General features: G+C 36.3%; 1 protein-coding gene across 4 annotated transcripts; it reads right to left on the reverse strand.

Annotated features, from left to right (window-relative positions):
- Positions 1-27,266, reverse strand: LOC139148938 (cadherin EGF LAG seven-pass G-type receptor 2-like). 4 transcript variants are annotated; one of them, XM_070720402.1, is made up of 13 exons: positions 27,044-27,266; positions 22,429-22,623; positions 19,108-19,482; positions 18,241-18,549; positions 17,340-17,636; positions 13,490-13,801; positions 12,170-12,366; positions 9,109-9,772; positions 8,280-8,439; positions 7,065-7,271; positions 5,814-6,215; positions 3,785-4,139; positions 1-2,838 (listed from the first exon to the last, which is right to left on the reverse strand). In XM_070720402.1, the coding sequence occupies exons 4-13, from the start codon at positions 18,356-18,358 to the stop codon at positions 2,836-2,838; spliced, it is 2,715 nt and encodes a 904-aa protein (XP_070576503.1). In that variant the 5' UTR covers positions 18,359-18,549; positions 19,108-19,482; positions 22,429-22,623; positions 27,044-27,266; the 3' UTR covers positions 1-2,835. The 4 variants fall into 4 exon arrangements, with proteins under 4 accessions (XP_070576503.1, XP_070576502.1, XP_070576500.1 ...); XM_070720401.1 differs by having other exon boundaries at positions 12,170-12,369; positions 27,044-27,261; XM_070720399.1 differs by having other exon boundaries at positions 3,730-4,139; positions 12,170-12,369; positions 27,044-27,261.

Below are 27,266 nucleotides of genomic sequence, written 5' to 3' on the forward strand. Positions count from 1 at the left end.
TGATTTGAATGCACCATTCATTTGTTTATTAGAACTGAACTAGTCATCAAACAATATGTGGTTATTCTTACAAATTAAAATTTGTGACACATTGATGCACCCAGTCTGGCCTTCCCAGGGATGAAAGGTCAGAGCCATGATTTGGTGTATCCCAGCAGATTCACTGACTGTAGTATCTGGTGTCAATAATGAATTGTACAACTGCAGCACCCTCTTTTAGTGAGTGCAGCCTTTTCTACTTGGCTCAAATTTAAACTGGCCTTAGCTCAAATTTTAAACTGGCCTTAGCTCAAATTTTAAACTGGCCAATAGACTATTTAGCATCTAATGGCAAATCGACCATTAGGATCTACTACAAGCAAATAGACAATTTAGGATCTACTTGAAAATAGATGATTTGATCTACTGGCAAATAGATAATTTAGGATCTGCAGACAAATAGATGATTTAAGATCTATTGGCAAATAGACAATTTACGATCTGCAGGCAAATATATGATTAAGATCTACTGGCAAATAGACACTTTAGGATCTGCTGGCAAATAGATGATTTGATCTACTGGCAAATAGATAATTTAGGATCTGCAGGCAAATAGATGATTTAGGGTCTACTGGCAAATGGACAATTAAGGATCTGCTGGAAAAGAGACAATTGAAGATCTACTGCAAATAGACGATCAAGGATCAATTGGCAAATAGACCATTTTAGATCTATTGATGAATAGACCATTCAGGATCTACTGACAAAGACAATTTAGGGTCTTTTTGCAAAGACTATTCAGGATACCGTATACTGGCAATAGGCCATTTTGGGATCTGTTGATGAACAGACCATTCAGGATCTACTGACAAAGACAATTTAGGGTCTATTTGCAAAGACTATTCAGGATATACTGGCAAGTAGACCATTCAGGATCTATCTTTCCACAAAGGATTATGACCTTTTCTGCCAGTGTGTCTTCAAAGATTTAAAGATTTAACTTAAGCGTTCCACAGGAGTAAAACAAGTGGTTTGTGTTTCTTGCATATATGTTTTACCAACAAAAATCCTCATTGTACCTCACCATGATAGAATTGATATGTACATGTAACATTGAGGTAGTTTTCCTCGTATACACGTACCTCCTTCACTTTGGCATTCATTAAGAAGAGAACCAGCTCATTCTGGCCAGGTTTTACCAATTAAATCCATTCACTGTTTAACGTTCTGTCAGTTATTCTTTGTCAACCTACATTTACTTAAAAGGGAGGGGGTGATTGGTCATAGAACTTCCTTGCTGAAAATCAATGTATTTCATGCAAATATCTAAGTATATGCTACAGCCGCAACGTTTAATGATGTACATTATGACAAAAATTTTTCAATATTCATCAATCGCCAATGTACCTTGGATACAGTGTTTACATTTGTTGTATGGATCCATATCACTGTTGAGCAGAGTTCCAATGACCCTTGCCTTTTAATTATCAAAGATTTTCATGGTTATAGTTATTTTACTGGCATTTTGCCAAGAGGAAGGTAGTTAGTTTGCTTAAAACTTAAGCATGATCCCAATAACTTAAATATTTTACAGCAATCTTTGCATTTGCGATTAAAAAAAGCATGTAAACTGAAAATTTCATTACCAAATTCAATATCCCTTGGAATTTGCAAATACATATGTGATTTTCTAGTTGTTCAAATACATGTAGAACACTACTAAGGTGAAAATATGATATAAAGTCTTCACTAATATAGAAAAAAAGGGACAAGATGCAAAAAATTGCTACACTGTGTAATAGTTTTTTTCTTACGGTAGATTTTACTTTGTTAATAATCTGAATAACATTGTCTTGGACGTTGAAACACCAAATTTACTCACTTCTGCAAAATGTTGCACTTGATCTACTGTTTTCATTGCATTCAATATACCGGTACATAGAAACTACAGAGCATTTCACATTTGAACACATTTTGAATTTTTGTTTAACTGGAAAAATTAGAACACTGGTGGTTTTTTGTTTGTTCAGTTTTAACATTTGATGAAAATTCAATTTAAAAGTGTTAAATTCAATATTCACTATTGTAAGAAATGTTAAACTATGTATACAAATCAGACACAATACAAATATACAACTTGAACACTTCTCTTTCTCATAACATACCCATTTCTAAATCAATAATTGACAATATGGAATCCCACTACCCTAATGTGTGTCCTGTAAATTTATCAGCTGACAAACTTTCAAGCTAATTGATGGTTGAGCTTCATGCCCATGCAGAGATGTATGTATAATCTCGTTGTACCAAGCCAATGCAGAGACCTTTTGTGGGTAATCTCCTTGTTTATGATTATAGTACTGTAATATGGAATACCTTTTTTACAAAGCAGTACAATTTGTACTTTTACAAAAGATAAACAGTCACTGTAATCGGATAATATAGTTCATCGGTTAATACTCCGATTAAACGGACTTTTCCATCAAAGTAAATCTGATTACTTAAAGCATTTTGGTCAGAAAATTCGATAATGACTGTCCCTGGTTGGAGGAAGCTCATGTCCAACAAGCTTTCAATAAATTTTTTTAAGTTTGAGAATCATGGAAATCTCGGTGTGACGTGTGAAAGTTTTATATGTATTATAATTCAATAATCCAAAACATCAATCTATTGGATTTGCTCCTACATATCTTATGTGCTCAAATCCAGTGACATCAAAGGAACCAATGGAATGTATGTCTTTATTTGTTGATTTCAACATCTACACATCAACATCTGGAGTACCTGTGACCCATCCAGGAGTACCGGTATGTGGAGATGGATCCAATTTCTTCTCTTCTGTCTTGTGTGTTGTAGTTACTGCAAGAATCAAAGATCACTGTGTCATGATAGCAGTCAGTTTTCAGAATTTAGACGTGGCATGGTTTTACCCCTCCCCCCCAAGTTTGGTGTTAGTATCGGTAGGAGATGTGACATGAAAACTGTGGATTATTGCTTATACCGTAGTGTGTCTATGGTGTTGTGGTGCAGCTTGTCACCTGTGTATGGCAATGTAAGACATTTAGAAACCACATTATTGTGCTGGAGACAGATTGAATTGGATAATAGATGGATACCATATACATGTGTTTAAAGTAGATAGAGTAATACATAGAAAAAGGTCAATAAGTATTAAATATGGAGACCGTGAAATAGGTAGGTATGGAGATGCATGTAGCTAAAAACTGATAGATCTTGGTTGGTACGTTAAAGATTTAGAAAACATAATACAAATTTGATACGATACCGGTATATCTTGATGAAATAATATATGTGTAACTAACAAATGTACATGTATATTACATAGATATAAGGTATATGAACACACAAACATGTACATGTTTAATAATAATGTTTATGTACATGTAATTTTCTTTCCATTCCAATGTCAATTGAATGGCCCCCTATTGAATGGCGTGATCACATGCAATAGGTTAAAGGTGAATACTTGGTAATACACATTGTGCACTGTGCGTTTAGTTACAGAATATTGTCTTGGTGAGCATTCACTTTCAATGTCATCAAGAACAGTGTACGGTAGTCTCAGTGTATGTGTCTTTGGAAATGGGAAGCTTAGACTAAGCTTGTCTCAGATTTTGTGATGTACGTTTTCACAGCAGTGTCAAATGGAGTGAGTATTAAGTATTGTTATATCACCCTGGTGAAGCATGTCAGTTGAGTGTGAATTAATATTAGTAGAGCGTGACATACCATCATCTTGTGCAGACCCGTTGAATATGCTATCATTGCCTGATCGGTTACCTACATGTACATTATCATTGTCACCGGACACTTCCGGTGAAACTCTTCCACCTCTTCTCTGCAGTACAGGTGTTGTCCTTGCAGTCCTGTTCAACCCAGTTGACTTTCTTGTTGGAGTGGAGGGTGCTAGTATCAGTGTTGGTTGGTCTTTTGCTTTGAGAGTCTGTGGAGCTCCTGGATGAGGCCGTCCAGCATATCGGAAATCAAACTTTCCACCACCATAGGGAGTGACTGGAATTTCGTCATCTTTTGGTAGTGGCTTCTTGGGTCCTGTCTCTGTAGGCTCAGGCACATCAGATGTGTCCATTTTCTGTTTATCAACATCTGGTTCTTCCTTCTTTTGCAGTTCCCATTCATACCTTTAACAGAGATATAAACCAAACTAAAATACCACAGCTCTGTAAATATTTGTAAAATATGAACTATCCAGTCACTCTTGCTCTTATTAATAAAGATTTGGATCACAAATGCTACAGGTATGTTTGAGTTGAGGCTTGGAGTATTAAACCATGTAGTGGAGTACCCCATTCAACTAGAACTGTCATAGGGTTGAACTACGAAATGTGAAAGCAATCAGATACGGAGTTTCAGAGATGAAAATCATTGGCCAAAAATTAGAAATTTGGCCTAGGAAAATTTATGAATGCAAATCGCACAATCGTTCTATCAAGTCTAAACGAAAGCATCCTTAGAGTCAGACATGAAAAAGTGAAATTTGGAAGTTATCATAAAGGTACTTTTGGCAAAATTTCTTTGCAAATTTCATCATAATTTTAGTGATGTAATGCACAGGAATCTGCCTACCAAATTTACAGTCCACCTGATATTTGCTTTTTGACCAAAAAACTAAAAATATCAAACCAAAACAAATGTCGTAGAAAATTTCATCATCATTTGAAACAACTTGAATTAAGTTGTCATTCCTCTAGACAAATTAAACAATTATTTCAAGCTATCAGACATACATGTATTGCATAAAAGAATATATTTAAGTTTTGTACAGGAAAAGGAGTAAGATTCTCAAATGCAAAATGTTATATATGCTAATCTGAATCTAGCTGAGTGTGACCATCTTCATGTACCTGTACACCAAGTACTGACTAGTTTTCATATTTGCTCATTTGTAAAAATGTCTTTTCAAATGTCTTTTCTGCTGTTTGAACATTACTATATCTACCCGTTATTGCTTTAATGTACAAGTATACCGGTATATCAATTGAACTCAACTGTTTACTGAGGAATATATGTAGCTTTTTGGAAGGGCTAGCCAATGCTTTATCGTTCTTGACAAAGGCTGTTTAAAACCCCTTGCAGGACAAACATGGAGAGGAAAAATCAGTGTTAATTAAAGACGCTGGGTTCCCACTTTGATTACAATCAATTGATGTAGATGACCTATACCTCTATCAAGTACACTGAGTCTCATTGGGATCCATACTGACAAATTGATATAATAATTAATAATTTAAAGTACAAAGATGCATTGCTCATCCTGAATTCAATAGGTACCATGCCTAATCCAGTGTCAATGACATGTTAATGGAATTACAATGGGAATCTTTAGAGCAACAGAGAAGAGAGTCACTTGCTGTGCTGATTAAAATAAGTACAGGATTAGCTGTTGATATCGACAAATTTCTGAAACCTCCAAATACCAGTTCACTAGGTACATAGTGAAATACTAGGTATACCTACTGTAAAACATAAAAAAATTAATATTTATTCATTTAATTGTTTTTTGAATATACAGTATATATGAGAACATCTGTAGGGAGCTGTAAATGAAATTTTAACCCTTTCACCCCCAGTTCCCTGTATACAGGTCCAACTTTACCATAGAAAACAATGGATTTGGGACAACCATGGTGGTGAAAGGGTTAAAGCAGCTAGCAAACTCTTTGCATACATTTTTTCACTAGTGAGTGATAGATTCTTTGCAAATATTCTGTCAACTCTGTGTGTAAGACTAGAAGTGAAAGTTTCTTGTTATGTACAGTGTGTTGAACACAGGTGACAACAAAGTGAATACGTACGGTCTGTCATCAAGATTCTTTGTTTTCTTTTTGCAAAGATTGCTGCAGCATCGAGCACAGAAACCAGACAGTCCACGTCCACAGCAGCAGCATTTCCAACAGAAGATAATCAGAGCAATCATCAGCAGAAGGAATCCAATGCTACAAAGTACACCAAGAACAATGTTCCCTTCCAGTGTATCCAGCCACCAGTTTGTGTCATCGACAACAATCTCTACAGGATAGGTTGGTTCGACCAAGACGATGTCTGTACCAGTTAGGACTGCAGACGGTGTGCCAGCATCGTCAACAGTTAGGGAGTTCACTAACGTACTGGCGTGCACAAACTCCTTAGGTAACTTTACATTATCCAAATTGTCTGTGGTGTCATCTTGGAGAGCATACATTTCCAAGACTGCATTGCTACAGTAAACAGATAAATAAACATGTTTAAGTCTTTTTTCCACTTTCCTTGGTGAGGTTACTTTTTCCTGTTTTGCACATGCTATCACTGATCCATTATATTTCTAAGACACTCTGAAACATTATGATGCCTTCTGGAAGCCTTTCCATTATGGACAATTTTCTACCAAAAATCTGAATCAGATATTTATATTTTCAAACATTTAAAGCTCCATAAGCTGTATCTTTCGGCAATTTTTCAGAACTTTTGTTTTGTGGTTTCCTTACACTTTCTCTATTTAGTGCAAGATGCGAGGTATAATGATATTCAAATATGCAGATTAAATTTATGAGTATTGTTTCGGTATTAAAATTCTATGCTAATGACCCTTAATCAATGTGGAATATTCATGTACCTTGGCTCTTGCATTGTATACACTTTCTGCATTGAATCCCTAAACTAGTTAATGCCAAGTATTTAGCATATCAACACAACTATATGAGTATAATCTCCAGTGTTCTTGTTGAAAATTGTATTGAAGTCCAGACTAGAATTCATTAGTAAACAATAAACAATGATCACAACACATATACAAGCTGTGTGACAAAAAGAATACTCAAATTTCAGCATGACAAACAGATTAGTGTCAGACACAGCAGTTGATATACAGGAAGCAGAATACTGAAAAATTTGCCACAAGTTACAGCTTATGTCCGTTTAAGTGATTGATTTCAAACTGAAACTGCAATACACATGAATTGGGCCACAACTGGATGAAATACGTCTCATAAAGCAGTGATAATCCAAACTTTTTCCGGTATCTACTGGGATATCTTGTTTTTCAAAACTGAAGATGTGAAAAGACTTGCCTTGCTAAAAGTCGCCTTGTGGATGATGTCACTACATCTTCTGATTGCACAGCTGAGATTCTGAATTGCCATGGTGGGTAGAGTCCATTCAGTGTATTCAGAAAAGCTGTTCTTTTTGCTGTGGTGAAGTCTGTTACTGGTATCCCAAGATGTACATTTATGAGAACTAGTTGAGGGACAAATGCATCGATTCGAATGACAGATATGCTGAAAGAGAGATGGTTTGATCATCATTAGATAGACATGGAAGAATGTAAAACATTTGGTAAAGCTTTGGAATCTGGAATATTACTGAATGAGTGATGGGACTAGTACAGTGTGAATTCATGTGCGTAGCTTTGGAATCTGGAATATATTACTGAATGAGTAATGGACTAGTACAGTGTGAATTCATGTGCATAGCTTTGAGATCTGGAATATTATTGAAATGAGTGATGGGACTGTGCTTTGGGATCTGGAATATTACTGATAGAAATGAGTTAGACTAGTAAGCACAATACAGTGTAAATTCATTGGCACAGCTTTGGGATCTGGAATATTACTGGAATGAGTGATGTTAGTAGAGATCTGGTATACTTTCCAAGATATGTCATTAACCTGCCTGTCAAACGGGAAGTTACAGGACCATGGGCACACAATAAGGAGATTACTGATGACACAGCCATTTGCATACACTGGGTGGGAGTTTTTGAATTCTCATAGCATCGCTTTGACCGTATAATAAATTTGAATAATCATGATGGACGCTGTTGTGACATATGTAAAGAGGGGTCAAATGGTTGTACAGGGAACACATTTTGAAACATATGCGTTCTCCGACAAAAAAAAGAATATTTTTCAGTTTATTTTCGACTCAAGTTTAGTCGCTATATATTCACTGACATCATATGCAAGATTCAATGACAATGAACGCCTGAAACATGGCAAAATTATGGGATTCTGGGACCAAACACGGCACGTCTGATCAGTAGCATGACTTTTTTACATTTGCATAGATATACGATAATCCCCGGCTTTTATTGGGGAAGTTCCTGTTAAGGACAAATACATTTCATATATGTCACAACAGATACAACAGTATTAGACAACTCAAGCTTCATGATTTTCAACTACAGCATGATACTGTACAAGATCTTTTACATTTCCCCATTACAGTAATCATTTCAAGTGTTTTTCAGTTCTACAGGTAATTCTTTTTCTCAAAATAACACTTACTCCGACGTTTCAGACGGGTTACCAGAATCTTCAGCACGGCAAAATATCAAATACTCCATTTCAGCCTTCAATTTATCGCTGACCGAAACCTTTCCAATATCATCAATGCTGAAATAGACATGGTCCATCAGCAAAGAAAATGTGAATAATCCATTGTTTCCTGTCAAGGGAGACAAAACCAAATTATCATATTTTGTGTCAGGCTTTGATATTTATTTAGATGAAGGTGTGATTGTACATGGTACACTGTGTAAACACAAAATATACAATACAGTATTGCATCCTGTAGTTCATGCAGAGTCCTCTATTAAATGCTGGGAGTTTGTTGAGGCCCAGAAATGTGTCAGGATTATCTGTGTCAGCCACAGAGTGTAGATGTCAGTTACTTACAAGTTTGTAAGCTTTACTGTAGGTACTTTGTTGTATGGTGGTGCACAAGAGCATGATGGGATGTTCATCAGATGAACATTTGATGTTTTAGTATTCATGTATGTACCGGTACATGTACCCGGTAGTGTACAGGCATGTAATCTACACGTACATGTACCTTGTAAACTTTACTCACAATGTGTAGGTTATGTAATCGCTATAGGGCTTCCCCAAGCTTTCTTGAAAACAAACCTTATTACTACGGTATTTGGAAAAGGTTACGGTTGCAATTCACAGTACCTTTACCTTGGTCGCAGTCCTTTCACCAAACACCAGCTGCAGTATGCCTTGGTGTAACATATGGATTCTTTTCTTAATTGTCATACATCATCATTTTGACACTGAAATGTCTTTAAGGAGTGAATTGCTAAACATATCAGTGCAAGAGAATTTAACTTACCAAAATCCTTATCAGTAGCAGTAACTCTATTAATGTAAGTACCAATATCAGCATCATGTCTGATTTCCCAATTGTAGAATTCCTTTGTCAGTACTGGTGCATTATCATTCACGTCTTTGATTGTGATGTTAATGTATGATTCACCAGTCAGTGGAGGATCACCATCATCAGTGGCAATCACAGTTACCTGTATCATGCCACCTAGAGTTTCTCGATTCAGTGGTTGCTTCAGTCGAACTTCCCCTGTGATGTCATCAACTTCAATGTACAGACTGTCAGGTTCAATGTCGTAAACAATGCTGTCACCGTCTGCATCTGTTGCTGAGACTACAAGGACAGATGTACCACCAGGATCGCTCTCAAAAACTGTTCCGACATATGGGTCCATTGTGAAAATTGGAGGGTTGTCGTTTAAATTGACAAGGTGTACATCTATAATAAGGTGGTCAGTATTTGAAGCAGAATCAGTCACAGATACTTGGATTTGAAAACGAGTTGGGTCTGTTTCATAGTCCATTGGTTTTCTCACTTTCAACCAAGGATCTGCACTGACTTTGAAAAATGGGCTCTCTGGACTGTTGACAACTGCAAATGTCAGGTTGGCTGGTCCATCATCAGGATCAGTTACCGATAAGACCACTGAATTGAGTATTGTGTTAGCAGGCTGCAAATGTTAAGACAGAAAATATGTTATCAGGTTATCACTAGTTGTCAGACAATAAAGCATTGGTGATCTTGAAAATTTCCACACATCTCAGTCTCTATAGTTCAAATCACAGGCTTTAGTCTCCAATACCCATTGTTTTGTCATGATAAACAAAATGAGAAAACCAGCTACACTTTAAGTAACATTTCTGGTCAAGGCTTACTGGTAATATTTGGACCATACAGTAGGCGGCCTATGAAAGTAATCAGAAAGATGCTATAGCTAGTCTGTCATTTGGATCTTCCTTTTTGACTTTGTCCATTTTGCCAGCAGTCTTTATCTTTCATACTTTAAGGTAGAGAACTTGCAGTCTGGCAGGAAGTAAATCTAAGGGCAATTTTTTGGCATGGCCATGGACTTTTTAGTTGTAGTGTCTGTATAATTGACTGTAAAAGGGCAGACACAGATAGGAGCCATTGACTGTGTATGCAAAATCAAAGTGAGGAATATCATCTGACAAACACTAATAAATGTAGATGGTTAATGTTGAAAGACTTTCAGAACTACACATAATGTTTTCAGCCAAATAGTGCTGATTTGGTCAGTGAAATTCCTCCATATATCATATGCGGGACAATTACCAAGGCATGTGATTCCCAAATGCAAGATGTGGTCTTTGAAAGGCCGGAAATAAAGTTAGCCAACTTGCTGTTAAGCCAATTCTGTCCAATAATTACTTCTGTCAAATGAGAAATAGTCTACTTCTTCCTCAAAATATTGCATACAGGTATCATAAATGCATTGAAAATTTTGAGAGTTCAGTCCTAAGTGTCAATCCATCATACCATACATGCTAATGAATAATCAAACCAGGACCAGAGGAAGTAATGCAGCTGAGTATTAAAGATGACTGCATTCATAGCAACTATCCAAGAAGCATTATGTACAAGTACTGATACAATGTAGGTGTACTTTGAAATCATCAAAATAACCACAATCATACCAATTAATTCACAATTCTGATAACACTACGTCAAAATTCGTAATACGTAATTCGTAAATAGCTATAAACAGACACAGAACAGCACAGAACAGACAGTAAAGCTCAGGTACACACAACAAAGTCAAAATCATGAAAGAAAGATATATGGACCTCTGGCCAAAAGACCAAGAAATGATGTAAGGTGTTTGGAAAAAAGTTTTCAAAGTGAGATCACCTTTTCTCTCAGACCAACCTGACATGTTATTGTTAGTTGTATGTTACAAGATCTCTGAATCTCTGTGAATTAAGGTAACATTCTTGTCACTGAGAGTTTTAGCATAATGACACATTCCCAGCTTCCAACTAGCCAGGTAGATAACTTAATTTCCAGAAATGTCAGCTTATTTGGCCAAAATATGCAATTCTTCACAAACAGGTACAGGCTCTATATACTCATGTCTTCATCACATTTTTGTATGTAAGTGACTCTTTATGGTGCTATTCATTGACTTGATGAATGGCTGGCAACTCTGCTGCTTCATGCCACTGAAAACATGAAATGAATGCCTGTAAATGTACCTGTGTTAAATCCTGAATTTCATATGGTAGTTTTTGATATGACTTTTGTTGATAAAATCAGCATGTGTGACAGATTGAAGAAATAGCCAGCTACAATATAATTTCACTGCAAACATCGAAAGACTTAGTCTACCAAAATTATAATTTCTTTTCAATGGTAATCTTCCAGGAATTCTGTGATTACATGTACAACCATTAAGGTCAAAGAAAAATTTGGGTGAAGTACATTTTGCCATATTTTACAATTATCCTTCAACCATACATGAATTCTGTTCAGAAAAAGTTTCTTACATTCATGCCACAACATTGCAAATTCTAGAAGCTATTGAAATAGGTGTGTGTGTGTGTGGAATAGACTTATACAGCCACCATTACTGATATCAGTCTCATTACAATTATTGGATGGGTATTTTGCTTGGTTTGCTGTTCTGAGAGGGTCTGATTTCAAGCAAGGGATAACTGCATGTAATAGGTTAACTTTCAGAAGCATCCAACGCTTGCGTGAAGGACAGCTTCAGATGTTCAGATGTACTACACCCTTATGTTTGCATTCCAAAACAACACTATACAATTAGCTTGTATACACATAGTTTTCATGGTGCTGTAAACATGTGATCCATTCATAAGATGAAAAAAACTCCAACTGAGATTTTTTAACAATACCGGTATACGGGTAAATATGTCAATTGGCTGGACTTTTTAACCTCTTTTATCTCCTACAGAACATTTCATTTGTTGATTCTAAATATCAACACACAGGGTATATTTGAAGGATCAGTCAAGACGTGAATTATAATTTGGGTTCTATTTCCAGTATTCAATGTAAAGGAGGAAATCCACCATCCTTTACTTACTTCATTTTCATTCAAATAGAGGGTCTGCGGATTGATAAAGAATACTGGTGGCTCATTTACGTCAGTGATATCAACATTGAGTGTACCAGTGGCTGTGAATTCACCATCAGTAGCTTCTATAACAATGATGTACTGGTTGATGTCTTCATAGTCAAAGTTAGGATTAGCAACAATACCAACATCTGCATCTTGAGTGTCTGCTGGAACAGTAAATACAAATACAGCTGTAAAACATTTATTTACGGACAACAGCAACTCACCTTTAATCTTTTATATTGTAATGCTATATGAACTACATGTACCCGGTATTTCACCATGAATTTCAAATCGAGCCACAGTGTCATATCAATACAGTCAGTACTTGTACTGTAATTTCTTTATTGAACAAGATGACACCATCACTTTAACATGCAATGAGTCCAAACATGCAGAATGAAACAAGTTATTTATGAATAATATAATGGAGAACAAGACCAACTTTTATATATCCTTATCAGCTTTGCTGATTTAATGGATTTGTAAATCCACAGTCCCTCTATCACATACTGTTAGAGGGACCATGGTACATGTAAATGTACCAAGCTGCCATGTACCAAGCTGTAAATGATTCTGCCATCATACATGTACCTGGTACCTTTATGCAGTCAACGAATCCTGCTGTACATTGATTTACACTTTGCGGGCAACATATGTTATAAGTTGTGTGTCATCTAAAATATTATCTGGCTATATCTCATAACAAAATAAGTATAACAGAAACGACGTCGACAATGACACATATCTTAGGCTTCCTTAAAACACATGGTACTTCAATGCTGGTGTGCATGTACCCAGTCACTTGGAATAGCTTTGCAAGCAGTGAGTAACCACAGGATTGCTTGTAACACTTGTGTTCATGGAGACATTGATATGAAAGCTCCATTGTGATTCCCTACCTTCCATGATGCCAGACTAAAAGTGTTGGTGTGTGTGGACAATATCTGACAAATATTTCTGATTTGACAATATCTGATAAATATTTCTCATTTGACAATACCAGTATCTGACAAATCTTTCTCATTTGACAATATATGACAAATATTTTTCAATGTAATGGGACTATCTGTTTTTTCAAAGGCTGTTTTACATACGGTACTTCATAAATCTGTACATAAATCTAGCTTTGATAAAGTTTAGTTTTCAGAGACTTTGCCGAACATCAGTTTTCTTCAGTCTGACGGACATCCTTTTCCTTTTTTGAGAAACCATCCTCCACAAATGAAAGTATTAGGTGTAAATGTTGTTCAAAACTATACAATTTTTGCTCTTGTGTCCACTAACCTGCATTAGAAATGAAAAACTTTCCAAGACCGCTGGCTGGTGTAACACTCGCAATAGAAAAGTCCAAGTTGTCCTCATCAATGTCATATCCATCCACAAAGAATATATTAGCCCTATTTATGGCATCTTCTGGAACAGTCACTGTTGCTGGTAAAGATAATATCTCTGGAGGTTTATTCACAGGCAGAATGTTGATAGTAAATCTGGCTGGTGGTCCTGTAGCCATCCCATCATTACATCTTACAATGATTTCATACTTTGATGTGATATCATGATCCAGGGAGGGTGGATTAGAGAGCCATATTTGGTATGCTGTCAGGGATAAAGCCAAATCAATTTAGTTTAATGACCAGTTAAATTGTTTACTGTTAATATCATACCCTCGTCATGCGTGGTTTCAAAACTGAGAGACATATTTTATAACTCACAATTTGATGTAGCAGTAAATTTGCCATAAATTTTCCGAAGGTGTAGAGGAAAATTTTCTCATGTATATAAGTTGATGCCAACAATATGTAACTCTCCACATAGCTCAAAACCTTAATTAGCCACTCATATGGCTACCAGTTGTCATTAGTTTGATATTGTTTATATATTCAATTAATTTGGCCACACCTGTTCCACTAAAATGAAACACCAACTGTATTTATCCCTTGTCCATAGTATTCTTGATTATTCATCCCAGTCTTGGGCTGTCACAACAAAGCAATCATTGCTACATCTTGGAGGTGTCCAAAAGAGAGCCACAAAATATATTCTGGAATATCCCCAGGAGATAAATTACAAAGAGCGTATGCTTAAATTGAATTTGCCCCCGTTGAGATACAGGAGAGAATTAAATGACTGTGTCTTTTTGGCTAAATGTTTTATTGGTATGTATGATTTATCACATTCAAATCCCCTGATGATACTTCCATGGTGATGCCACTTTTTAAAACAGAATGTTTCCGTCATTCGTTTTTTTAATAGAGCTTTTTACTCGTGTAGTGTAATGCCCTTTCATGGCAAATCTTCAACAAGTGTTAGGTCATACAAGTCTATATTATCAAAACATTACCCGGGTCTGTTAAACAATAAATTTTATTCTGATAACACTTGTACTTGGGTGGTTAAGTGCCACTGTAAAAGTTGCTGTCTCTGTTAATGTCTCTGTTGTTTTGAAATTGTTTTGCTAAGTTTTTTAGCTCACATTGGTTTATACCAATGTGAATTTATCGTATAAGCTGAAGTCGATGGCGTCTGTATGTATGTATGTGTATGTATGTATGTATGTATGGTATGTATGTATGTATGTACGTACAGTATGTCCGTCAACATCAAAAACACGCAAACAGCTGCACGTTTAAGCTTGGTATTTGATGTGTGGATGCATCCTGGGCTATAGATAGGATTTTGTTCAAATGAAGTCTGCATTGCCAAAATTATGCAAATGAGCTTACAAAATGTGAAAATGGTCAAGAATTAATAACTCGAGAACCGCTGTTTTGATTGCTTTGAAAACCTTAGGTGAACCTTATACAGTTTTATGAATATTGTGAAGATATCCTTAATTTTATATTTTTGCTGAATATTTTGGTGATTTTTCTCATTTTCAGTAAAAATTATTCTTCTCTGAAACCGCCAGCCCAATCGCTCTCAAATTTGGGTTGGATCTTTGCGAGGGTGTTACTCTTCTAATTTGTTGAAATTATGACAAAATTGGGAAAATTACTATTTTGGAGCAATTTTGTCCTTTTGGTCAAAAATGTTAAACAGTATTTTCTTTTTAAACCCTTGGACAGACAGCTTTTATGTTTGGTACACAGACGTACAGAGATGACAATAGTTAGATATGTGGAAATTGTCCTGAAATATACAAATTTGTATTTTTAAGACAATATTGTCATTTTTGGTCAAGAAAACTTGTTCTCAAAATTACTTGTTTGATAGCTTTGTAATTTGGTATAAAGTCCCGAGGGATGTTATTAGATAAATTTTCTGCTCAAAGTGTTGGGAAACCCCCCAAATTTGTATATTTTAGGTAATTTTCTCAGTTTGTGACCTTAAATGACCTACACCAACCCAGGATATGTTGTGAGACAGTTTCGAAGGCTGTGAACATAATTTATCATATTTGGTATCAATTTGTAGGAAAATTGATCCAGAAAACAAAGCTGAGGTGAATTTTTTCATTGCAGACCAATTTTTGCAACTTTTCTATGTAAGACATACAAGAACTGATGAGAAATTTGGATCCAGGATAATTCCAGATGTTGTAATCACCGCCCACAGTGGAAGGCATTTCACTATCTGTAACTAACTTAAGTGCTGTTTACATTAGAATAATAACACTCATCGCAGTAATTAAAAACTCCCCAAGGTTGTAAATACATTTCCTGTCATCTGCCGTTATGTAATACCAAGGGATGGAACATTTGATATTCAGGAGGGGGTAGGGTCTAGAAGATTGATGAGGTAGCATTACTTTTTTACCAGATCCCTTGTACATTTTTTTACCCACTCCCACCTTTTCTTTTTATCAAACCTTCTCTGTCTATTTTTTGTTGTTGACATTTGCTTATGTATTTAGGATCTGCTTGTCCCATTGCTATAGAAGTTGATATGCATGTTCCTAAAGATGACCTCCAGTACCTAAGTTGGAGACCTTATTTGCTTTTGTCATTCTTGTTTTTCCTGGTTTAAATATTTCTCGAATGGACCAATTCAAACCGAATGTGAGCACACTGTCCTTGACAGTATTTTTATATTTATATTGTTATATTTTTAAATTGATTTTAATTCATTTGTCTTTTCTGCTTTTTTATTTGTATGTGTAACTTATAAAATTTGTTCTTTTGTGCAGGGTTGCTTTCATAGGTGTCAGTCACCTGTGCGACTCTTCCTGACTTCATGTCAAAGCTGAATAAATAAATAAATAAATAAATAAATTTATTAATTAATCTATGTAGACTATACTTTAGACTGGCTCAGTAGTTACTTGACTTTTCTTTGGCAGATGCAATACTACAGCTAGCCATTGTGTTTACCCCAGGATCTACATGACGGTCCACTAAAGTATGAAGCTTCAATTTAGCAATCACCTGACCATAAACACGGCACTCTTCTGAAGTTTATTCAATTCTTTACTGTTTTAATATTTATATACACATTGGGTCATCAAATTATTGAAATACCTGTATTATGAAAATTGATTTTAAATTTGTGTAAATCCAGCATGTATCGAACATTATTGATATAGTGTATGTTTTGAGTGATCATCCAAACAGCCATTATGTGTGATAAATATATACTATGCATTCATAATAGCCTGAGCAATAAAGCAAAGCTGAAGTACAATTATGTAGTACCCATTCAGTTAACGTAATATCTTTGATGAGTTCATTATATTATTCAGAAAATGAAGAAACTCAAATTTATTTATGGCAAGATTTTCCCTTTGAAGCTTACTGAAGGAATGAGACAATAAACGGCAAAGGGGCACCAGAAGTGAAAATATTTTTTCGATGTTTTTTATCACAGTCCCTTCCCCCACAATGTAATAAACAAAATTTTCAGAGTGCTAGTTGGCAAGAACATTTTCCATACACATTTTCTTCACACAAACTGACATCTGAGCTAATAATGATAGACTTGAGCTGATGTACATGGCACATACTTTTTGAATGAATGAATTAAAGTATATTTTCTGCACACACTTCACATCCGTTCATAGAGACACCGATGTACAGACCCTGATGATAACACTGATGATTAAGAGTCCACTAAATAAAGTGCCTAGTGATAATGGACTGTAAACATAATGGATGAAATATGTGATCTCACAATTGTTGCCATTGTTCTCTTAACTTACTTGTAGAATTAAACTCAAGGCTGCCATCGTTTGGATTTGGTGTAAACATACATACTGCAAGGTCACCATCAACATCATAGGGATCAACGATGAATAACAGTGTGCTACCAGCAGTGTCCTCTGATATATTCTTTGTGGCAGGGAGATTGAGTATGATTGGACCAACATTTTGATCAGAAACTTGAATGAATAAATTTTGAGTGTCACTTTCACCCCCGGCATCAGTTACTTTTACTGTGATTGTCCATTTGGGTTGATCCAGAAAATTCAAACCAGGCGGTATCACATTAATGTTACCTAGAAGAAAGTAATCACAAAATTTGTCCTTGTGTATGAATATACACAGGAACCATGGAGTCTGTAGAACAAGTGCACTGATTAACTCAAACTCCTGTAATAGCTTTGCAGAGTGCTCTGCACCCTAAGTAAACCACAAGTTTAACTTTTGTAGCCCGTATATTCTGAATGCTTGAATTTATGGATTCTGTTGTGTCTTTTAGTCCAACACTCTAGTGTTTTAAAGAGATCAATGTTCTCACATCAGAAGCTCTAAAAATTTTCTCATCCCTGAAAGGATATACACCGTCTGTGCAATCATTTCCTTCAATGAACACCTGTCAACCACTGAGTGCTACCTATTTCAAACATTTATGAACTTCTGGATACTTGGACAATTTCTTTACAGTGGACACCTTTACAGTAGAGCAATGTTTAGTAATAATGCAAACTTTCAATACCAGTAATTTGTGTAAAAAGTCTAAGCTCTCAATATAATGTTACAATTGTTGATTAAATTGTTTCCTCAGAAAATAGACCATTATTTTTGAGGGGATCAAGAATGTTGCACCATAAATTTCACAATTGTCATATACCACATTATTCTGATTGAAAATCAACATACCCAATGCATCAATGAAGAAAGGACCACCAGGTGGGCTGGTTGACAATCCCCAAGTTGGTGGTATTGTAGCATGAACATCAACATCAATAGCTTCAACAGCAAATATCTGTCCATACATGGTTTCACCAACAACCTGTGTGTCTGGTAAATTGCTGATGTATATAGGTTCATTTTCATCTAGTACGTATACTGTCAAGATGGCTGTTGACGTATCCCCATCACTGTCTATTGCCTCAATGGTCAGGTCCCATGAAGTAACACCTGACTCGTAGTCTAATCCAGGATCTGGTGTGTTCTCGATTGTCACAACTATTAATAGGAAGACCAAATAACTCAATATATTAAATTACATAACTATGTTGTAAACCATTAATAGTAACTTTGAGCGCAGCAGTATTTACTGACTAAATGAATTTGATTGTGCAAACAGGGCTGTTGGCATCGAAGTTTTGTTACTTGATTAATATTAATAGTATGTGTGGAACATTTGACACTGCTAGAAATTCAAACTAATTATGTCATGGCTGAAATGTTGCACTGTCTTGCTAGAAAAGTTAATATATTTCTTCTTAGTGTTCTTCCTAGCAATAGCATAATTTTAAATGTTTTGACAAACAATTATTTTGCATATCAATCAGTCTGAGAGCAAATTGCCATTTTTTAAAAGGCCCTCTTGAATTGATCAGCATTTTTTATCATGGAAATCAAATGATGATGAATATTGATTTGCCTGTTGCTAGGTTGCTTTGTCTTTCCAGACAACTGTTGTTGATTTTAACCATTACCCCTTCCTTTCCTTAATCTCCCGAATTCTCTCACCATTACTAAACTGTCATAGAGTTTCTACATCTGTTTGACTGCACACACCTGCAATGCCTGCAGTGGGATTATCATATGTTATGTAACTGTCAAAGGTGCGTCTGCTGGTGAAGTCGATACGATTGTGATATTTATCCCACTTGAATTGGTTGGGTTCTCATCATCAGAAATGCTGACATATTTCACAACCTCTGGTGCTGTAACAAGCTCTCGCACTGATCCGCTTCCAGGGAGGTTCAGAAATCTGGGAGGTTCGTTAACATCAACAACCGTGATTTCAAGAGTAGCTGTATCAGTACCAGCACTGGGATCTGCCCGGTCTTGTACCATTATTACCAGTGTCCACAACGTAGTTGTCTCAAAGTCTAGTCCAGGAGGACTTTGAACTTCTATGCTTGCAGTATTGGTGTCACTTAGGCTGACCTGGTTGTATAGTTAAAATAATTATTTTAGACTCATATGTAAAGAACAGTGAGGGTCAGTGCTAACTTTTGATGATTTCATTATTTTTATTTGGTATGTCGGTCGCAAGTTCTTATTCTTTTCCCCATAGAATGTTGAAACATCCACTGTTTAGCTTGTCAACATAGCGTCTGTATGTATAGAATGCACTTGTATTGCTTACATTTTCGTCCGGTGCAGAATTCACTTGTCAACACTCAATAGCAATGCAGTTTACACATGTACAGAACGACTCAGAGTTGACAAGCAGTATACTGTGTATATGAACATATTTCGGGGATTAGAAAAACAAGTTATGATTGATTTTGAAAATACATATTGTGAAAAAAATCATTAAAGGTGAGCAGTACAGGCCCATTAAGGTAGAGTATACTTCAGGGACAGATATTCGGACTCTCAGATCTACTTGATCTACATTTATGTACTTGTGGAGAATAGCACAGGGATAGCAGCCATCAAATATCGGTAAATCTTTGGTGATTTCTTTCTCCAGCACCAAAGTTTGCATCCAATTTATGAAAAGAATGTAACATGTTTCATGTAGACAAAAATTAAAGGCTTCCAATTTCCATTGTGACCTCAAGAGAACATGGATTTTTTCCTATTGAGACTTGCTTTGATATGACAAATAAACATTGCTACTATGTAATGGGAAGCTGCTGTCCTTATCTATATGAAAGGCATCACCAATTAAGATTTCATTACAAAAAGCCAATATGAGGTCAGCCATGCATAGAGAGAGTTGTACAATTGAATATTTGATCCTGATATTTTTGTACAGACCGTAAAATGTTCCATTGAATGTTCAATCATGTCTGGTCGCAAGCAGAGTTGAGGGTGTTCATATAGCTTAGTTGACAAGTATTCAACAAGGTTCAAGAAGTAAAAAAAAGCTCAAAACAGAGTTACGATGTCCCTTTAACTCTTAATGATTTTGTTTAAGAAAATGAGAAAATGCTTTGGGTGTGAAAAAACCAGAACCCATATTACCACTCCAAATATATTTTCTTTAACATTGCTCATTGTCATTTTCTGTCCTATTGTCCAAGGTGCTTACATTATTTATGAATAGATGGTCATAAATTGTAAATAGGGACAGGTTTGTGCACTCCTCATCATTTACAAATATATGAAGATAGAATAAAGCACAGTGTCATGTGGTTATTTAACTAAAATATCATCTAACAATTATTACTTAATGCTAGCTTTAGTTGAGGTATGTGAAGCAGGCAGTTGAAAACCTTCATCAGTGTAACAATGGATGATTCATATTGTACTCATGATGTGGAATAGCCAATGCAGGGACAGGAAAAAAATGATTGTACAAAGTGACCAATAATGTGTTGTGATGGATGGTCACATCATAGGGTATTTCTTGTTTTACATAACTATGGGAATTTCTTTTTCAGACGAACCAGAGTCTGAAACAGAAATTCCCTAACTCACGTGAGACATTATTTCATTATCTCAGCCCGTTGGAGTGTGGGATTTTATTATTCCTTTTCTTCTCCTTCTTTTCTCCTTCTCCTCCTCAAGGTATCTTGTAGACGGAAAGATCCGCCGCTCGAGGGCGCTCTCTCAGAGAGCGCCCTCGAGCGACGGATCTTTCAGTCTTGGTATCTTGAAATAAAGATATACACCTTCCGTCAGAACAACACATTGTGTACTTCATTTATAAATTATGTTACTGATGACAAGGAAATTCTTGTCACTTGTACAAGTTATATCAAAAAGATATTTTGACATCATTGTGGAAGAACAGTAAGCAATCGTTTACGAACAGAAAAAGCCTGAAAATGCCTAAAAAAATTTGTAACAGAGTATCAAAGTATCAAAAACTAAGGAGTAACTAACTTTACAAACATAATTGCACCGTCATTGCGCTTCAGCTACAGCTAAGGTGTAATATTGTATTTTAAAATATGATGCAGACCTTAACTATTTATAATTCAGAGTTCAAGGAGAAAGAGATATGGCATTATCCAGAGATTTATAATAAATGCTGCCACTCACACTCCCTACACATAGCATATGTTGCTAGTTGATTGCAACACATGTCATATCACCACCACCGTTTGTCTGATAAAACTGTATTAAAATGTTTATGTGAAGTAACTTCTTGTAGTTTTTGAATTTTTGGGTGACTCCCTGCCGTAAATAATGAGGCTCCCTTATCTTTCCCAACAGTCGAACCCAACCCCTGACATTTTACCAACTTGCCCGCATAGTGAGAGAATGAGCATTCCAAATCCTTTCCCGGTACTCGCCTGGAGACATATGATATTGCCTGCCTGCCAATAATCGGCCGATGATCATCTTTTAAGTGGAAAGCTTTGCTGCCTGCCAAAATGTACATCTGTGGTTTTCTCAGTAGGGTAAATACCGGATAGTGCGTGCACGATTTGTGTGTCTGGCGAGTTGTGCGAAATACTTGTGCATATGATACAAAATACCTCTTGGACGATTTCTGGACAAATACGAAATCTTCAATAAAATTTCGGAAGAGGAAACTTTGCATTGTTGTGCCTGTATACATTAATCATATAAAATGGGTGTTTTCACATCAAGGATAAAATGCTCCGTGACTCCACACAAAATTGGTCCTCACCCGCTTCATTAAATACAAAAGAGCTGGCGATGGATTCAATTCAATTCGATTAAATTTTTGAGGGAATCGTTGGTTGTGTTTTGTAAACTTTCGAGAATTAAATCTTTTTACTCAACATTGAATTTATGACGCCCACCCCTGATTCTATTGCGAACGCAACCTGAAAAAGCTAACAATTTAACAGAGCTATTGGCAAAATATATTTTCTTCGTGTACTTGCCCCACTTTCACGTTTATCAACAGACTTAAGTAAGATTGTTTTATGTGATGTATTAAGTTTATTCAAATATGTAACTTACTTTGAACAAGTCGAAATGGTTCATTTCCAAGTCCAGGGTCTGGTGTTATACTGGCTATGCTGTAGTAATAAAGGGCGTCAGCACCCTGACTACTGCCAGTGGCTTTGTAGTAATTTGCTGATGGAACTGTCACGCCGTCAGCAGCTGTCTCGACAATTGAGTGTGTCGAAGTCCCAGGCGGCTTGAGTATCAAAGCTGTGAAAGAAATGAAGTGTTATTTCTCTGAAGTATAATATCGATAACCGATAGAGTGCCTTCATTTTATTCTGTACCCGACGTACAGATAGTCTAGAATCTAGGCGTCCGTTGGTCTTTCGCTTTTAAAGAAAAGGCCCGACAGACGTTTAGATTCTAGATTCATGTACAGAGCGAGATTTTGTATTTATTTGCCTATTGGAACATCCAAAGACCACAAGCCAGGGAATGAGGTATTCCTAGCTTTCCCATACGTGTATCGTTTGCACAAGGAATTTTCTTGTTCTTTGGCCCAGTGAGAGATTCATGTGCAATCGTTATTTCTTTCTGTACTTTGCAATGCAGTTGCTTCCCCATGAGAGACTGGCCCGTGTGTTGCAAATATATTGTATTGTGATAAGGAGCTCGTGTTTATCAGATAGTTATAATTTTCTCACCTTTCTTTTTCTTAGCAAATGGTTAGAATTGTAGTATATGTTGATATTATCAATAATTTTAATTTCCCTTTTGAAGGAAAAATAATATAATTAAAAATTCATGACACGTAGGTCCCAAAGCTATGCAGGCGATTTAAAGAAAAACACGATCGGAACTAATTTGGGATAATTGGATTTTCATATTTTTCAAATTTCTCAAAAATGTTAGGTGCCCTATAGCTGAACGTTGCTATATTACAAATTACTCATATAAAACAAGTGTGTAACTTAAAAAGAAAATCAGATGAGCTTTTGCAGATCAAATAGACATTACTTCACCCTCCAATTATCCAAAATTAGTTCCAATCGTGTTGAAATAAATCCGTTTGCTAAAGCATTTGTGTCAATAGATGGACACACTGCAAATAGACATGTCGTTAATGACAGTTAAATTTTGTAAAGGTTGAACCAGTACCATGACAAGACCAGATCATCCGGGAAGATAAATACACACTGACTGTTCAACGACGCCTGCCAGTGCTAAAATCATTCACTGGAAAAGCAATAAAATGTGAAAAAAATACTTGCGCTTGAATAACAAAAACTAAATCAGTACAACAGTACGCAGTTAATTTAGCTCAGAGAAAAGTGAAACATTCTTTTAAAATAGAAATACAATAAGTAATGGTTGGCTAGCTGTAAAACTTTCAAGGTTGTCACAAACAAATCAAAGTTACAGTGGCAGAATTGTTCTTGTGACCTTTACAACATTGTCAGTTCTCTGTCGTTATTTCTCCTACTGTACTTTTGTACGCCGCCGCTTTATCACAGACATGTTACAGCTATCTGAAATCCTCTTAATCCCCGATTGTATTCCAATGCAACCCGTCATAAACAGAATGTTCTGCCCATATTTGATCGCTATGTTATGTCGAATAGTTTGGCTCTCCGCCAGGCGGCCAAGATAGAAAACCAGAAAATTGATTTGACTCGAAGTTGTAAAGAGTGCGGCCCGATATACAAAACGTTTGCAGTGAAAGGTTATTTGGGATGCCGTTACACAAATATTAACACCTTGATTAGGTTATTCCAAACAGCAGCTGTCTTTCCCGTTAGAAAATCCATACATAACAAATACCCAACATCGCTATGTTTTTTACCTCCAGTATAGATCGAACAAAATGTTCCAGCAGTATTATCTCGTGTGACAGTACTGTCTGCTGTCGTGATCATACAGAGCGATATCTGTGATTTTCAAAATATCTCTTTTGTTTTGTTTTTGGCAATAGTCCAGCTCTCTCATCTATTCCAGTTGCATTTAATATCTTTTCATCTGAAGTTTCTCGGGGTACCAATGTATCGGCCAATTTCATTGTGTATTGATTCATACTCCTGCCTGTTGTCTCCGTAGACTTATTGGGATTTGGAGTATTCCATGCCAAATATTAAGAAGGAAGAGTAAATTGTATATCTTCTTCTTTGTCTAATATGTCTCATGATCTGTATGTTCTGTTTGTTTGATATTGTTACAGTAAAATAAAAATTAATCATAATGAAGGCTTTACAGTGAAATATGGAAACAAAAACAATGTCAAATGTAGGACCGACATTCTTTATCAGTTAGAATTATTATGGAAACTTCGGTTTCTTAAGCAGTTTTTAGAGTCAAGACAATCAGCTAATGAACCACCTTTGAATATAGGATATGTAAAATAGAATACACAGTACGTTTCACCGGTTGAAACAACTCATGAATAATTAGCAACGACAAATTATTATGTTTGTACAGGAATGGTTACTTAAATCGCTGCCTGCAACTCTGTAGCTTCACGCAGCCCAGGGGACATGTCAGTCAGCATTTCTGAAAACTTGTATAGATATGACAAAGGAGCAATGCTTGTTGCTGCGATCTTGCAATCTCTATAAGCACACTTCATTTATCAAACACCCTTTACTGCTCCTTTTAATCAAATCTTGCAACGCATTGTTACGTGTACCCAAGTTAGTTCGTTCTCCTTCGATACAATGCAGTGAGTGTGGGCGGTGTGTAGTTGTTTTCACGAAGGAGTGAATTGTATGTCTGTGATGTCGGCTTGACCGTGCTGGTTATTCTGTATAGCTTTGTTCATTTACCTGGTGAGACGACATGGATAATATTTCAAGGCCCCATAGAGTGAAAATGGAATGAACAAACAGCACAGAGAATACGTGCGAGCGTAGACTGTAGTTTCTCTAGGGTCTATGGTTCGAGTAAACAAACGGAGAATCGCTGACGTAGCAGGCAGTAAGTCAAACTGTTGAGGACAATGCGGAGTGAGATGACGTCTTTAGGAAAACGTCGTGACTGGTACGAGTCGCCAATTGAATTTGTCATCATCTATTAATGTCCCTGTGGTAGAATGTTCCTACTATATAAGTTGTTACTTTGTTGAATGCATTTGGCCAGGACAGAAAAGGGCAAGTAGTTTTTACAAATCACAGTCCGAGGTTGAAGGGACTGTATACAAACCTTGAAAATGCATGTGTTAATCCTAAAACAGTATTTCTTTAACTCCCATCGTTGCGCTAAAGGACTGGTGTATATCTATATGATCTCTTTTATGTACCAACGAGTCCGAAATCAAATAGATACTTGTTAATATAAAGTCCTTCACACTTTGATGCGTGTATTGTTAGTAAATTATACCTGTTAAGATTTCATTACACAAAATATTCTGCAAATCTGCAAGCTGTAATGTTAATTCGATCGTAATTTTCTACTTTGAAATGTTAGCGATGATCAGTACAGATCCTAATCGTCAAATGTATTTTATGTCAGTTGGTCTTAGTTCGTGAAGATATTTTACAAGGTTTGTGTTAGATCTAACGATCTGACACCCGAAACAAAAAATCAACAGCTTAGAAGAAATCTAGGAATGTCTTGGACATCGTCTGGGAGTTTGTAATCGCTATTAACTGCTTCAGAGCTTAATTAAATGTACACAATTCGATTGTAATGACTGAAATCGAAAGGTTATGAATATTTGTTAATATTTTCTCTTCTTTTTTGTGTGAGCTTTGCAGAAGTGTCGAATCATAATAACACTAACTGAGCGGTAATTTGGCGAACCTGTCATAAAAATTAATGCATGCCATCACAGTTGCCGGTTGTCGTGGTATCATGACAGTATGTGAGAGATACAGGTTAGACAAAGGGTATCGAAGCACGGGTAGACATTCCATGTAGGCATTTAAAGCTATACCAGAAAACATTTGTTACAGTTCACTGAAGTGGTAGAAATTTATTGTCCGTGATAACGCATCACACAAAAGAATGTGGCATATTTACGGCGACGAGAGCGTTGTTCTGTTACCGACGTGTTTCTTTCAGGTGATCAGAAAATGATCGCTCATTTAGATTTTTTAACATTAATTGAAGCAATCTTTGACCTTTCAAGGATGTTTATGACACATTTATTGTGCAAAGAAAGTCCACCTCCCAAGTTACAGTTGAATGCAAATCTCCACGGGTTAATCTGCAGGGGTTAAGTGGATATCGTTGCCATTGTTAGATTGTGATCTTACCGGGATACTCAGAGACAAAATATCTCTTGGAAACAGAAAATTTTTAAAACAGGCCCAGTCGGAAACTATAATTTTTATCAAATCTACATGTAGCAGTGTTGCGTTTCTTTCCGCCCGCCTGTATTCGTACATTTTCTTGCCATTAACATTGAGGTCGGTGTACCTACCCTCTGTCCGTTCGTTTGTCTGCCTGTCTTACTGTTTTGTCGTCTAGAATGCTGTCCTTTCTGATAAACACCAAAAACGAAGAAACAAAAGATAACTAAAACCTTGGCCTCCATTACCTGAACCCTAAGAGATTGTTTGTTAGATAAGTTCAGGGCGTTAGAAAATATTTCCCGAGAATTTGTGCAAAGCGCATTTTACTTTTGGCTCTTTCAGTAAAAATCACACAAGACCCGATATCTGCTCAGGATACAGTGGGATGAATATGGACATACCTGCGTCAAGAAATCTTGCCGCCAACAAGACGAGTAATAGTCTGATCATTTCAGCGAACAAAACTTTCCTTCGCTGCAAATTACAACACAGTTATCCTAGTCTTGGTCGATCAATGTCAAGCTTCGCCACGTAAACTGCAGATAGTGCTTGTTGTTCAAATTACCTTCCGACTAATTCCTGTTTTCTAATTCAGACTAACTGTAAGAGTGCCAATGCGTCATA

This window comes from Ptychodera flava, chromosome 14, assembly GCF_041260155.1.
Source record: "Ptychodera flava strain L36383 chromosome 14, AS_Pfla_20210202, whole genome shotgun sequence".
Taxonomy (NCBI): Eukaryota; Metazoa; Hemichordata; class Enteropneusta; family Ptychoderidae; genus Ptychodera; species Ptychodera flava.

Coding starts and splice junctions, on each gene's coding strand:
- LOC139148938 (XM_070720399.1), bottom strand. CDS start 18,358: ATGTATGGACAGATATTTGCTGTTGAAGCTATTGATGTTGATGTTCAT. Junction 9,773..12,169: donor TCTATTTGAATGAAAATGAA/GTAAGTAAAGGA, acceptor TAACATTTGCAG/CCTGCTAACACAATACTCAA. Junction 4,140..5,813: donor AAGAATCTTGATGACAGACC/GTACGTATTCAC, acceptor TCTCTGTTAAAG/GTATGAATGGGAACTGCAAA.